The following is a 15,779-nucleotide window of genomic DNA, read 5'->3' as shown; positions in this document are numbered from 1 at the left end:
ATTTTGTCTTAATGAGAAACATGTGCTGCACTTGATGAACCACAGAATGTTTCTCTAAATTCGGTTCATCATTACATTCCATGGCCTAAACGTATCTCCATAGGATCTACGATATATCTGCATCGATAGTGATATGGATGATGTCATATACTGTAGATTGTATTGGTTTTATATAGTTAGCGCCTGACCGTTAGCCTCACAGGTGGCAAATCCAGGTCCAGAAAGTAAAAACCCTGCCACCGTTTGGCTTTAGCCCCAGGTGCTAGCTAGCTAGCTCCAATGGTGCTTGTTTACCTTTTAGGGTGAAACTGGCTAATATTTTTTAACTTTACAGGTTTTGGGTTCAGTATCATCAAATTTTTTTGTCATATGGTCAGCCTACATGAAATGGAACAGGCAAAAAAAAAATCTTCATTAAACATCACCTTTTCTAGGCTAACCAGAGGTGGCAAATCCAGGTCCAGAAAGTAAAAACCCTGCCACCGTTTGGCTTTAGCCCCAGGTGCTAGCAAGCTAGCTCCAATGGTGCTTGTTTACCTTTTAGGGTGAAACTGGTTTCCGGGGCTAATATTTTTTTAACTTTACAGGTTTTGGGTTCAGGATCATCAAACTTTGATGTCATATGGTCAGCCTACATGAAATGGAACAGGCAAAAAGGATATCCAGAGGTGGCAAATCCAGGTCCAGAAAGTAAAAACCCTGCCACAGTTTTGCTTTAGCCCCAGGTGCTAGCTAGCTACCACCCATGGTGCTTGTTTACCTGCTAGTGAGCTAGCAAGCTAGCTACCATCAGGGGCTAAAGAGTTTTTACTTTCTGGACCTGGATTTGCCGCCTCTGGTTATCCTAGAAAAGGTGATGTTGAATGAAGATATTTTTTTTGCCTGTTCCATTTCATGTAGGCTGACCATATGACATCAAAGTTTGATGATACTGAACCCCAAACCTGTAAGGTTAGAAAATATTAGCCCCGGAAACCAGTTTCACCCTAAAAGGTAAACAAGCACCATTGGAGCTAGCTAGCTAGCACCTGGGGCTAAAGCCAAACTGTGGCAGGGTTTTTACTTTCTGGACCTGGATTTGCCACCTCTGGTTATCCTTTTTGCCTGTTCCGTTTCATGCAGGCTGAGCATAAGACATCAAAGTTTGATGATGCTAAACCCCAAACCTGTAAGGTTAGAAAATATTAGCCCCGGAAACCAGTTTCACCGATCCTCACGGTATTGGTTGGACATTTCCCTATTATAACAAGTCACCAAAAAAGTCTCAGGGACACATGCCTAAATTCATCTGCTATTTTGGTTTGAAACCATTTCAGGAGTCGTCCAAGGCTCGTACTTTGCCAAACCTCAACTCGGGAATTGGCCCAAATGAGCCCTTAAGTAGACAGAAGTTTTTTTGCAGGACATCTAACGTGATCTTCATTTTTGAGAGTTCGCCATGAAAGATGTCGCTTAAACATTTTCAATCCCTTGACAATTTTTCACGTGGTCCAGAACATTTCTCCTGCCTCACTCGATGGCCGCGAGCCAATGAGGACTGAGCCTGGGCGCGGTCATCGTGGGAACAGCGACCGCATTAAACGCTCATTATCCCGAGTGGGTCGCATCGCGTTTGATCCCTCCGTGTCCCACTAACCAAAACGTTTACGCCAAAGTTGACCAGCTGCGGCCATCTGGAGGTGTTTGTCATCACTGCTTTTAAACGCGGCGTAAAAAATCCGCGTCACCCTTCAAAAAACGGCGACGTCTCGCTAGCGTTCCGGGCACGCCATTTGTCCGCCAACGCTCCCTGGCGTGGCTTTAAATAGACGACATTAATGAGCGTCTCCTCTGAAATATGCATCGGGTCCTGCTTCGTCTTGGCCCCGCTCACGTCGCGGCCTGTGAATTATGCCTCGACTTTGGCACAAATGAGTTTCTTCTGGGATGAGCGCAGCGGCAAACGAGCCAATAATTGTCTTTTTGAAAAGCTGGCTGGGCGCCGGCCAGCTGGGCGGCGCGTATCTGCCAGGGAGCGCTTGTTTTAAAGGGGGGGGGGGACGGGTGCCCTGGTTTTCAATGTATAGTGTTGTGTAAGAAGAGCAGGCTATTGAGGCTTTGAATAGCCCCGAAAGTGGCATGTCCAAATACAGGAGCACTGAGTGCTAGCCTGATAGCACACGAAGACCAACTTTTTGTTCACAGCTAAGTTTGATTTGGTTCTTTTGTGACCTGCGCGGTGCATTTGAAGTATATCTTCCGTGCTGTTTGGCATGAGCGAGCGCCAAGTAACGATGTGGACTGTGAGTTAGCTTCTTACTAGCTTAACATGCCCCCTTAGACCAACTTTTGATAATTAAAGGAGTTCATCTGGATTTTCTGTCACCGGTGTGGTTCATTTAGGTTCATCTTTTTGCGCTTGTTCGTCAAGAATTAGCGCTGAACATAAAGCACGGCTTCTCGCTAACTTGATAGGGCGCTCCAACCAACATTTTGAATTTAATTTGGATCATCTGTGACTGACGTGCTGTGATTGATTCCATCTGTTTGTGATGTGTACCAAAGTGCATCAAGTGAGGATAGAAACTGCTACATTAGCTTCTTGCTAGCTAGCCGTGCATTTGAATCCATGATTTTGTGATAAGCACTGGGCGAAGATGTAGACTGCCGTGTTAGCTTCTTGCGCTAGCAACAGGATGTACGACTGACGTTTTAAGAATGTTTAGAATTGTTTATAATATATTAATAGTTGATTAGAAGAAAAAAAAAAGGTGCCGTAAGGGCTTTGCTGCCATCTTAGGGCGTAACAGAAAGAGCACAAAACACGCAAATGGGTCAACAGATTTGACAAAAGACAGTTAAGAATGTTTCCATGTGACTTTAAAACGTTGCCTGCATGGTTAAAACAGATTTTATGATGGCGACAGTTTGGTTTGTGGTCGCACTTGAAGGTACCACCGCAGTGTTGTTCTGCTGACACAAGGCCAGCGAGGCAGAAACGACGCGATTGGCCAAAACGTTCTCTCCCTGCAGCGCAGATGAAAAAGCAAACATCCCCACGGCCCACATGATAGAAACGAGTCGAGCCCGTTCCCCCCCTGTGTTTGTCGTAAAAGTCGTGACGACTCTTATCAGAACGTGGGAAGGCGGTTTCAGCAGAAGGCTGAGTTTTGCCAGACAACACAAAGCCCCGCGCTTGCTGGATCCGACTGGTCCTGAATGCTTGGTCGCGAGGCCGAGGGAGCGTCGCTATCAGCGGCGCGCCAGACGGCTGTGCAGTTGTTTCAATAACGCCCCCCCCCACACACACACCTTTTCCGATCCAAGTGAGCTCACGAAACTCTCCTCTCTTTGTCCTCGCTACCTCTGCTCTGTCGTCGAACCTAAAACGAACAACGTGCCAATAAATCTCCCTCAATCGTGGCCCTTCTCTCCGGACTCATCCCAAAGTCTACCTTTTCCATGTGACGCTGTAATTACAGCTCCAGCGTGTCGGGCAAGGACTCTTCCAGTTTTTCAGAGTCCCCGTGGGCGCCCCCTGGCCCTCCGACAGCAAGGATTTGAGCTTTGCGGCTGCATAATTACGCGCAGCCCTCTGGTTTCCATTTGCGCGAGCGCCTGTTTATTTGCTTCAGTCTGTGAGAAAAAAAAAAAAAAGGGAGGAAGGGCGGCAAAGATGACGGGCGGGAGGGGCTGCAGCAATTCACACCAGAAAATCTTCTGCCTGTATTTGTGGGTCTGGCAGAGTTTGTGTTTTTAAAGAACGCGGCCCCTTTAGCGCAGAGTTTCTAGAAAATAGAAGCAATGTCATAGTAGGAGTTTTCACACAGAACCCAGTGAAGCGAGTGAATGCCTCGGGTTAAATATTACACCGTGTTCTCAGACTTTCCACTCAGGCTTTTACTTCATCTTTCTAGCCCAGTAGCTGTAAAGTTCGTGGTTTGACTTCAATCCCAACGTGGCTGAAGAAGCGATTGTTCCTTGTTGAACTTGCTGGTCCCAGCGAAACCCTTTGACACAAGTTGGGTTTCCATCCACCCATTTCTATTCAAATTTTCAAGAAATGCGAAAATAAAACTGAATGGAAATGCTAGAAATTCAAAAAAGGGCCCAAAATTCGCTAAAAAAAACGTTTTTACGCTTAGAGGGGGAGTGAATTTTGAAGCATATCGAAAAAAAAAACGAATATGCAAATTTTGGCTGTGGAAACAGGTACCAGATACACGTCGCACATTTTGACCGGATATCACGTCACACGTACGTTTGTAGTCTCAAAGCGATGTCGGACGATAAAGTACGGTATGTTTGGTGGAATGACGAGACAAATCTTTTGGGAATTAATTAAAGAAAAGCAAAGAGAAACACTACGGTTTATCAAGAACTGCAAAAGCATAGAGACGCTGGTCTTCTTCTTTTAAATTACACATATCTCTATGGCGTATAGCGCCACCTACAGCGGTGTGGAGTCCCCTCTCAATATTCACAAAAGAACAGATGGAAACGGGCATTTTCAGCAAATCCGCGAGAAAAAAAATCAAAACAATTGGATAGAAACTTGACTACAGTCTTTTTGTTCCTTCCTCTTAAACCACCCCGGATTTTGGGGATCAGCTTCAACACCCTGTTGCAAACTTTCCTACAGAACGGAAAGGAGGGTGTTTTCATGCGGCTGTTTCCTCAAAACGAGCATATCAGACACGCAATTTATCAGTCGCTGCCTTTCATACAAAACCAAGTGAAGGAAGTGAATGTCAGGTGATGCATTTCACACCCGTTGTGCTTATTGTCTTTCACATATCTGCCTGCCAGCCTGCCACTTATTTGCATTCAACACGTCAGGGTGAGAGAAGATAGTCCTACATGTTCAAATTTAACAACCTGGTTCTGGCTTTGCCTGCCTTGGAAGACCAGGAATTTGCCGTTTGAACTTCTTTCTGCGTCTTAATCTATCAGCCGGAATCTGCAAAAGTTAATTGCGGCCAACTGCGGTCTTCTTGCTTGTTGAAGGCGTTTCACCTTTAATCTGCTTGCCCCCCGATTCTTCAGAGACTCAATGAAAAGGCCAGTTTGAAGTTTACAAAGTGTACTGGTAAAATCAGGAATATATCAGGATACATCTCGGGTATCAACGCAAAGGTTGGATGAAAAAAAAAGAAGAAGCCCCGAATCTAAGAGAAAGCATTTACGGGGTGACGCTTGCCTGCGAGAGATAACGACAGTTCCGACGAGTTCTTTTTGAAATGTTCTTTGTTTAACCAGGTAAGGAAATAGAGAACTGCATGGAATGCTGCAAAAATGCCCTGGAGAAGAACTGAACAGTTGAAAATTAGAACGGTGTGAATCGGTGTAAAAAAGAAGACATTATAGCAGAAAACCAAAAAAGGGGTAGGGTGTGAAAAATCCAGTCGGGAATGGACTAATAATCATCCCTTAAGTGAAAAGAAGCAGTTGGATGTTTTGAATGTCACTTAGAAATTATATAAATGTTGAATCTGCCATTGGGATTGAATGAGGGTACAAAATCAGGAATTGTGGGTACGCCGTTAATATTTGGAATACCAAAAATGGAATCTAGAATGGCAGGAATATTTGGAATATGTTAAAATTGGAATGACGAGAATCGGATGAATTATGTGTCAGTAAAATGGCGGAATGATATTAACCTTTTAAGTACACAGCCTTCGCACAATTAACGGTCAAACATCTTCATCATCAAACCAAGAAGAATCCGGTTGTCTTCCTTCAACTTTTTTTGCGGATTGCCGCGACGCGGCTGCCTGAGAAATCTACGCAGACATACGAAACTTTCACAAAGAGCGGGAGAGAAAAAGAAAAAAGTCAGTGGGCCTTGTGAAAAGGAGCTGGAGCTCCAACTTAAACCGGCGCTGTCACGCGGTAAATTGCGTTTGCCCGTCTCATGAAATATCTTACGGCCGGCGACGTTGGCCGGCTAATGCGAGCGGTGATAAAGCGGAGCAGAGGTGCGCAAGGACACAGGTGTTCCTCAAGGTACACATGACAAGGTTGCTAGTCCTCGCTGTCAAAGCGCGTTAGCGAATCAATCTGTCATCTGGCGGGCGGCGCGGGTCCAAATCTCCGCAGACGTGGGGCAGGGGGAAATGAAAGATGATGTTGCGCTCGCTAACTTCTAAAGGTTGTCACTTAAGTCACTTCGGCGGTGGCGGCGCTTGAGCGAAAGCCATAACAATGCATGGAATTGGTCTTTTTCCACGCCTGAGAATGGAGTGCGTTCGTCGTATCGGTTTGGGAGATAGAATGCGCTCCCGCTTATTTACTACGGCTTCGACGGCTTTTGACAGCGAACTTTGCCGTGAGTTGATGTTTGTGAGTGCGTCACACATCAGCAAGTATTACTGCGTGACAACATCAATATCTCACTGTGGAAATGTTACGCCCCAAACCCCAAGCAATCCTCGATCTATCTATCCATCCATCCATCCATCCATCCATCCATCCATCCATCCATCCATCCATCCATCCTTAGCTCCAAGACAGTATTACAGTTACAAATTGTGTTAAAAATTTAAATCATGGTTTTCAACCTCCTTAGCTTGAAACCATAACCCAGAGTTGAAATTTGAAAGACTAACCCCATAATAAAAAATAAAAAAAATCTTTATGTGTGTTTGACCCAGACCTGAAGGCCTAATTTGATTTGCTTTTCATGTAGAGTTTCAAGTGCTGGATGAAGGTTTTCCAATTAGGGTTTCAAGTCTGGTGCAGGGGTTCAAGCCTGAGTTAAGGTTTCTGTGTAATGTTTCAAACCTTAGTTAGGGTTTCAAACTAGGGTTTCAAGTTTGAGTTAAGGTATTCAAATTTCGGTTTCAAGATTATCTTAAGGTTTCAAGTCTGGGTTAGGTTTTCCAATTAGGATTTCAAGTGGAATTCAGGGGTTCAAGCCTGAGTTAAGGTTTCTGTGTAATGTTTCAAACCTTGGTTAGGGTTTCAAACTAGGGTTTCAAGTTTGAGTTAAGGTATTCAAATTTTGGTTTCAAGATTATCTTAAGGTTTCAAGTCTGGGTTAGGTTTTCCAATTAGGATTTCAAGTGGAATTCAGGGTTTCAGGCCTGGGTCAGTGTTTCAAGCCTGAGATATGGTTTTAGTCCCAGGTTACGGTTTAAAATTAGGGTTTGTGGCCTGTCTGCCTGCTTTCAAATTGCCGTTTCAAGCCTGAGAGAGGGTTTTGAATTAGTGCCTTCATGCCTGAATTACAGTTTCAAATGACGGTTTCAAAACTGGGATAGGGTTTGAAAAGACAGTTTCAAGCCTGGGTTAGGGTTTCCATTTTGGGTGCATGTGTGCACCATTTGCTAAGTAACACAACATATTTAGTCTCAACTTTTACGACATGATTCACCAGTGGCTTTATGAGTCGTTAAATCAGGACTTTCCCCTCGGAGGCAGTCCTGGCACGCACCTTGTGGCAGATTACAGCTGCTTGTAAATCCGAGGCCTCGCTGGAGGAGTCGAATGGGACAGAAAATCGGACATCATCAAACTTCACCTGCAAGTGAGCTTAAATCAAGGTTGTGTGCGTGGTAAAAAAAAAAAGATGCTGCAAAGACAAAGCAGGATGAAGCAACTACTTGACATGACGGCACGCCAGGCTGGCAGTTTGCTTCCAACATTCCGGAAACAAAAAAATAATGTCGTTCATTCATTTAATTGGTACGTCGTTTCTTCAGATAGTGACCATTCCTTTCCCGTTTGTATGGGTAGTAAGTGTAAATAACTGTTAGGGTTTCAAGCCTGTGCTAGGCTATCAAACAAGGATTTCGAGTCTGGGTTTTAAGCCTGGGTTAGGATTTCGAGTCTGGGTTTTAAGCCTGGGTTAGGATTTCAAGTCTGGGTTTTAAAACCAGTTTAGGGTTTTAAATCTGTTTAAATTTCAAGTCTGCTTTAAGGTTTGAAGTCCTGGTTTCAATCTTAGGTTAGACAAAAAAAAGTTTAGGATTTAAAAGTTACAAGTTTTAACTATTAAAAAAAAAAGGTTTCAAGAGGTCTTGATTATGGTTTCAAATTAGAGTGAGTTAGAGTTTTAAAATGGTAGTATTTCAATAAAAGGTTTGTGTTTTAATGTCAGAGTTGAAAAAAAAAAGGTTGTGGTTTAAAGTTAGTATTATGGTTTCAAATTAAACCAGGGTTAAGGTATTCAAATTAGAGTTTCAAGATTGGGATAGGGTTTCAAACAAGGGTTGGGGTATTAATAATTCAGGATTAGGAATTCAAAAAGGGTTTCAAGACAGGGTTAGGCTTTCAAGAATAATTGGGTTTTTATTTGTGGTTTTAAGCTTTTGATAGTGTTGTAAACGAGGGTTATAATTTAAAGTCAGGGTTTTGGTTTGCAATTGGGTATCAAGCTGGGGTTAGGGTTTCAAGACTATGTATAACGTATATGAATATGATGACGTTTGAAAATGATAGTTTCAAGTTACGGCTTTTGAGACATTTAATGTTCTGGTTTCAATTTTTTGTTTGTGTTTTGTTTCAAGACTGGCTCGGGTTTAGGGATTCAAGGATTTGAGTTTTAAACATTATTATTTACGAGCAAACCCCTTGAACGTGGACACACGAGGCCAAACGTGGCGTCGCTCGCGCTCGATATTTCTATATGCGCACGTTCCCATTGTGTTTATTAAGTGCTTCCACATCGCTAATAGCGGCCGCGGGCACTTGGTGGCAGAGTAAAAGGTAATTAAAACCGCAATAGCCTTGGCGCTACACAAGGAGGCGGCGGTTGGGGGGGGGGGGGGGGGGGTGAAGAGAGGTGGGGCGAGCGACACGCCGACGAGGCGGCTCCGGCGTCGACCGGTGAGGCTCGCTCGCTCGTTCATTAGCCATGCATTGCTTCTCGCCGGGAACCTCCTTTCTCATCAGGAGCAGCACCCCCGGCGGACCCCGATCGCCCCCCCCCCCCCCCCCCTTGGCTTTTAGTGCATGGGCCTACATTTTAAGCGGATGTACTGCCGGGTATGCACGTCCCTTACCGGGAGGCTGAGCACAGGCTTTGACTTTCAGTGCTAAACGGGAGTCCCAAGGTCAGACTTTTGCTGGAGTCAGGCGCTCGTTTGCTTGAATGGCAGAACGTTTCTCAAACTTGTTTGGAAAAATGTTTCCAAATGATCTTCTCATCATCCAAATGCCAATTAAACATGACTACCAACGTGCAGCCCAAAATGGCATCGTAATTAAAAAGTTGACTGTTTCCACGAAAAATCGTAATTGGCCAAGAGAGGGTCATCCATTTGTCATCATCAAACCATGGAAGCTCTATTTTGAAAGTCCATTCATCAATTTTCTTTTGGGAAAAACCAAAGCGCTGTTTCTCTTTCTTCAATTTCTTGCCGTCACAGAAGTGTCAAAAGAAATTGACCACAGCTCCTGATGAATGTCCCCCGTCTGTTCCCCGACAGGTGCCGGCGGCCAGATGGTCCAGATGGACTCGATCAAGTCGGGCTTCGTGGGCTCCCAGGTGGAGCTGCGCTGCATTTTCATCAACAGCAACCCGCCGGTGAAGATCTCGCAGGTGACTTGGCAGAAGCTGCTCAACGGCACCAAGCAGAACGTGGCCATCGCCAACCCGGCCCTGGGCGTCTCCGTGCTGCCGCCCTTCAAGGAGCGCGTCACCTTCAAGCAGGCGGCCGTGCGCCACCGCACGCCCTCGCTGGAGGACACCACCATTGTCTTCTCCAACCTGCAGCTGTATGACGAGGCGCCGTACATCTGCGAGTACACCACCTTCCCGGCGGGCAACCGCGAGAACATGGTCAACCTCACCGTCTTCGGTAAGAACGTCCCACTGGGATTGACAACACGGGAGACAGGCTGGGATTCAAAACAAACAACACTACTGATATACTTTTTTGGTTGTGTTTAACGAGCCCAGATAAAGTTTGGCGTTCTCCACTTGAACGCGATTTCAAGTAGGCTCACTCAAGCACTTGTTTCTGGTGTTAAATTTGCTAGCCGCGTCAATCTTAGGTTAGCTTAGCATTCAGGATGGCTTCTCCATTTTTTCTTACCATCCCTTCATAAAAATAATACTTGTAATAAAATGTAGATTATTCGCCACCATGGAGGCGGTGATTATTGACTTAAGCAACCCCACAACATGTTAAAAGGCGCAGTAGTAGCCAGTCAACGCTCATTGCTAGCTAGCCGCTGCGGCCTAAGTAGCACAGAGCTTCCCTCGCCCTCCGACTCATCGGAAGAGGTGACGTGGGCTTAGCAAAGATTTTTGGGACCGTCCCGTTGGTTCTCCATCTCCTTCTATTTCTTCTACTTCTAAATTTGTCTCGCAACTGCGATGCTAAACCACTTGAAATGACAAAAAATGGTGGAAAAATAGAAATGTAAGTGAAAATTAGCTTCTAACAGTCTGACGGACTGTCGTGGTAACGAATGTGAATAGGAATAGTTGTCTGTCTCTATACGTGCCCTGCAATTGACTGGCGACCAGTCAAAAGTGGGTGGTCTGCTTTTTGCTCCTCACAACCTTGAACAGGATGAGAATACAGAAAATGGACGAGGTCCAACATCCCACATCGTTTGTACAAACATGTACGATATATGTAAGTGCTCTTGAGGTACATTCATTCATGTGACTTAAACTACATTGAATTGTTCTACTTTTTAAATAAAAAAAAATGTACAATAAAAGTAAAACGAGTAACTCTTACTCAGTTTTGTGAAGTAACATCAGAGCAGAAACGAGCTGATGTTAGCCATGCTAGTTAGCTAGTTATGGTATGTTGACTTGACTATTGGCAATTTGATCAATCTAACGTGTGTTTTTTGGAAGTGGGAGGACGTTTGAGTAGTCACAAATTAAGTTTTTAAATCACTGTCATGGTTTCAATTTCTCTTTTCAAGAAGAGAACAACTTGAATTTACCATTTTAAGAATGTTTACCACTCGCCTTGACACCGGCAGGAAATGATTAGCTGCTGAAAGATTATTTTAAGGACATGTCAAAGGTTTTTCTGACAAATTAGTCTTCTTTTTGCTTGGATGTTTTTTTGTCAGAGTCAGATAAGGCGCGGTTAAAGGTACATCGTTCCAATTTTGTCAAGCGTTTAAAGAATGGTCGCCGCGTTTTGGGCTCGGCACTCATGTGTGGCCAGAACGGCCTTTCAAGGCCTTCCGGCAAGCCGCACATTTTCCTCTCCGCTCTGAATCCTTTTGTATAAAGAGAGTTTTCACAGTTTGTGTTAGCGCAACCTCTGTGTCAGCCGCCGCGCTTCCTGCCGATGACTCCGCTACGGGTCGAGTGCGATTATTGGGGTGACGCACCCTCTTTGAACGCCTCACAGCCACAGCATTTTTTAAAATTATTTTTAAACAGAAAACGACTTCAATCTACAGCACATAGCTTTGTTATATTTATGTCATAGCCTTCAGCATCCTTATAACGTCCAATTGATGCACCCCTTTGAATCTAATCTAATGTAGTCTATTTAAAAAAATGTATAATCTAGCTCGCTAGTGTTAGAGTAGACAATTTTTAGTATTCTACTCTTTGCGTGTTCAATTAACTGAATGGTGAGATTCTGGTGAAGAAGTCCCTTTGCAAAGGTATCATTATAACAGAAGCTTCTGGTCACACAATAGAAGACACTCAAACCGTGTTCTGTTCAGATTGTGTGCCCCTCCTGCTGCACATCATTATTTATTGAAAAGTGGGTGAATACGAAAAGTCTCCTCCCATCAGCAAGTTCAGCAAGTTCCCATAGGTATAAATCAGATTAGAGAAAAACAATAATACATCAGCCTGTCCTTGGATTCTTCAACCGACTGAGACCGGTACTAGACTACACTCCCTTGTAGATAATAGTGGAAGAGAACTTGTTGCCCTTTTCTTCTCAGGCGAAAGAGACAGATAAGAATACAATACTATTCATTGAGCCATACTGCTATAACTAAATCCAAAACGGCTAAAATATAAATTGAAACTGAAAAACAATGTTAATAATTTAACACTAGCTGGATCCCTGGATAGCTGCTAACTGCTCAATGTTATTGGTAGCTTTTTTTCATTTTATGTGAATAGAATCCAACGTCGTCTTCAGATCGGTTAAATCTTGGTAATCCAGAAATTGAGTTTATTTTTAGCTGCTGCTTCTACTTTGTACCGCAGTGTCTAGAATAGAAAATTCTGGGAAAGAGAAATACACGTAATCAGGAGAGAGTCGCTAGGAAATTTGTGGTTGCTTTTAAGGCTGCTGCATTTGGATTGGCGATGTGCACGTTGGAACACAGTGTTGGCATTGTTTGTGTCGTGTTGTTTTTGGAATGTTTTTTTTTCTTTCCAATCTTTCGTCTGTTTACTTCAAGACTGTTAATACACAGCTGCCGTTCACCAAACCGTATTATCGGCAACGGATGTGACGCCGTGGCAACCTTATTTCTGTGCACTAAAACTTACCGATGGGGTTGGAATCTTGAAGACCACTTCAAGCGGTGCCACTTAATCTTGAATAATGTAGTCATCTTTGATTAGAGATCTCGTCAGACCCAATCTGTTAAGGTTGATGTGTTGTCCTTTGAAAATAAATAAACACTCATCTTAAATGTCGCCTGTTCCCAAACAACTTCTCGTTTTAAATCCAAGAGCCTTCTGCGCGCTTCTTTTGTGCATGTCGAACTCTTGCAGATCTGCAAGTCTGTTCCCTCTTTGCATTTCCTGAAGATCAAGCCTGCTTTTTGATGCACCAAGAGGAGATTGCTAATTGGCACCTCACAAAGGATCCGAAATCAGATGAGTGGGCCGGACGGACGGACGGCTTCCCCATCTGCGAGACTTTTTAGCTTTGAGGAAGCAGCGCAAGTTTGCCTGATTAGTGCTGCTTTGCTTACTTAGCAGTTAGCACGCCCCCCCAGGGAGGTTAACGCACTTCATATACAAAGTCTTTTGTTTAATGAGCTTAAATTACCAGAGGTGGGGGACCCGAGTCACATGACTTGATTAGAGCTGAGCAAGTATATTTAATAAATCTGATTTTTTTTGTTTTTCATGCAGATTAATTTATTGCTTGTGTTTAAGAAAATGTATGGGATGAGGACCTTGAACAAAATAATCACATGAAAGCAGTTTGGCTTTAGCCCCAGGCGCTAGCTAGCATAAACCCTGCCACAGTTTAGCTAGCTAGCACCTGGGGCTAAAGCCAAACTTTTAATTTCTGGACCTGGATTTGCCACCTCTGTAATCGCAATCAGAATATTGAGAGAAAAAATTAGTTTGAATAATTTTTCAAAATTGTCCAGCCTTAGTCAGAATTATGTCAGCAATTTTAGACTTTGTGGCTTACATAACCATACATAACTTTAACTTGATATTCATGAGACTCGGCATGACCTCGACTTGAACTACTCGGCATGACAAGTCTTGCTTGTCGATGTGAAAATGTGCATTTGCAATTTTGTCATTCCACCTTTATGTAAAGTATTTGAAGCAAGTTCCAAAGTAAATTTTGCGGATGAGATGAAAATATTTTCATAACTCTAATTTAATAATTGTAAATATAGGTCCAATAAGGTCCAATAAGTCAGGTCTTTCATAAATTTAAGAAAATACTTTTAAATTCATGTGAACAATAAAATTCAAGAAAACTGTAAGATACAAAAAAAATTGTCCTTCAAATTTTTATTTTCTACAGAATTTTGAAGAAAAAAATATTAAAATATTTTAACCGATTCATGGTTTTATGAAATGATACTGGACTTGAAAAGCAAAATCGATTAGATATTGATTGCTCTTTTATTAAAAAATGTTTAAACCCAGCCGTATTATTAATGTGTACCTTCCGTCACTTCTGCAGCTCGCCCCCTGACCCGCATGACCTTGACCACGCCCACCATCGTGGCCCGCTCGCAGCGCCGCAAGATGACGGTGGCCACGTGCGTGTCGGCCAACGGCAAGCCGCCCAGCGTCATCAGGTGGGACACCAGGCTGAAGGGCGAGGCCACCTTCCAGGAGACCCGCAACCAGAACGGGACGGTGACGGTGCGCAGCAACTACGTCATCGTGCCCGGCCGGGAGACGCACAAGCAGAAGCTGACGTGCATCGTCACGTACCGCAACGAGAGGTTCACTGACAGCGTGGTGCTCAATGTGCAGTGTAAGCATCATCTTGCTTGCTTTTTTTTTTTGTGTGTGCTCAGAGATACGTGGGAAAGGACGATGTAGGATTGATATAGGGCCTGACGAATTTTATTTTTTGAGGCTGATGCTGATTTTCACTCATCCAAACCCCAAAACGTGTAAATAAGTTTTTTACTACTTTGTCCTTCACTCCCAAAAACGTATTTATACGTTTTTAATGTTTGTTTGTTTTTAATGCTAGAGCATACAAAAGGCTTTGATGCCGCTTCTGACATGAAGAGGTGGCTTAAAGCAATGGAAGTTATTACAAAAAAACAGCCAGCAGGTGGCGTATAAGAGATCAACAAGGGCCATGTTGCAAACAAGCTCTTTGTGTCAGTGTTTTCACCAGGATGGTGAATATTGATGAAACTTAGCTGTATTCTATTGCCAATTTCTGCAAAACGGAAACAGATTCAAATATACTTTTTTTCCTGATAAAAGAAAATACTCTTATCTTTCTTTTGGTAGGTTCCATGTTTTTATAACAATAGAACGCAATACTCTGTGGGTCTTGCAAAATCAGTCAAAATCCAGTAAAACAGCCTGGCGCGAAGGGGGTTGCTTCAATGAAAATGGTTGGGAGGGAATGAGCTAATTGGCAGAATAAAATTCCAATAATCGATTTATTGACTGAGTAAAAAAAAAAAAAAAAAATACCTATTTTTACTTTGAAAATAGCAGCCTAAACTATACGTTGTCACCCTGTTCGTGTTGGTTGTGTTGTGAGAGGCGGGCCCACCGGCTTCTGTTTACAGTGAAACAAAAGTAAACTCAGCGACGCCTTTGCAAACGAACTGAGACCCAAATGAGGCGCTGAATATGCTGCTTTCACCCTTCCTACTAAACAAACATCCTTAGCCACTGGCCTCATAATCTGAAGAAACGTTAAATTTGTTGTACCTCTCCTTTGGAATATACAGTTACAGCTGCATTTTGAACTCAATAAATGCTCTAGGTCTAGGTAATGCTAACTGTTTTAGCCTCTTTTCGCTCAGTAGAAAAATGTGCTTTGCTCACATAGGGGACTGTTAAAGATTGACACAAAAAAGAACAATAATTTTTGTTGGGAGGTTTTACAATAAAAAAAATTGGAAGTGGGGGTGGTAATTAATATGAAATTTTTGGGACATATTGTTGAAATATGGGATAAAAAGTGAGATTTTGTTAATAAAAATAATTTGGGGATTCTGGGAAGCATAATTTTTTTTTATAGTTTTCGTTAATATTTTGGTGGGGTAAACAATTGATTTTCTTGGGATTTGGGGGGGCTAAATTGTTTAGAGGTTTGGTTCAAATATTAGGGGTAGTACTATTCTCGGAAGGGGCAAGGTGGACTTTTGAAAATATTACTTGTTTGATGTTTTGGGCAGAAGATTTTGTTGAGATTTTAGAGGAGATTTTTGTTGGGATTTTGGAGGACTACATTTTTGAGATTTTGCTGGGGTTTTGGGGCAAAACACATTTTTTTAGATTTTGTAGGGATTTTTGGGGAGTCCAAAAATATAGTTCTAGTTGCGATTTTGGGGAGGATAAAAAATTTTTTTTTAATTTTGTTGGGATTTTTGTGTAGTAAAATATGGAGATTGGTTTTTTTTTTGCTTGATTTTTTTAGGTGTAAAATATGGAGATTTTGTTG

At 42.9% G+C, this 15,779-nt stretch overlaps 1 protein-coding gene across 5 annotated transcripts in view; it reads left to right on the top strand.

The window, feature by feature from the left end:
* Positions 1-15,779, top strand: part of nectin1b (nectin cell adhesion molecule 1b) — a 204,088-nt gene that overhangs the window by 68,048 nt on the left and 120,261 nt on the right. For all 5 annotated transcript variants that reach the window (XM_086081314.1, XM_086081315.1, XM_086081313.1 and 2 more), the window contains 2 exons: positions 9,414-9,785; positions 13,818-14,117. In XM_086081314.1, coding sequence (XP_085937440.1) covers positions 9,414-9,785; positions 13,818-14,117 — 672 coding nt within the window. The remainder of the gene's footprint in view (positions 1-9,413; positions 9,786-13,817; positions 14,118-15,779) is intronic.

This window comes from Leptonotus elevatus, chromosome 7 (assembly GCF_054856555.1).
Source record: "Leptonotus elevatus isolate MCC_2025b chromosome 7, RoL_Lele_1.0, whole genome shotgun sequence".
Lineage (NCBI taxonomy): Eukaryota > Metazoa > Chordata > Actinopteri > Syngnathiformes > Syngnathidae > Leptonotus > Leptonotus elevatus.
The sequence above is the reverse complement of the archived record's forward strand: the minus strand, read 5'-3'. Positions and strand labels throughout refer to the sequence as shown.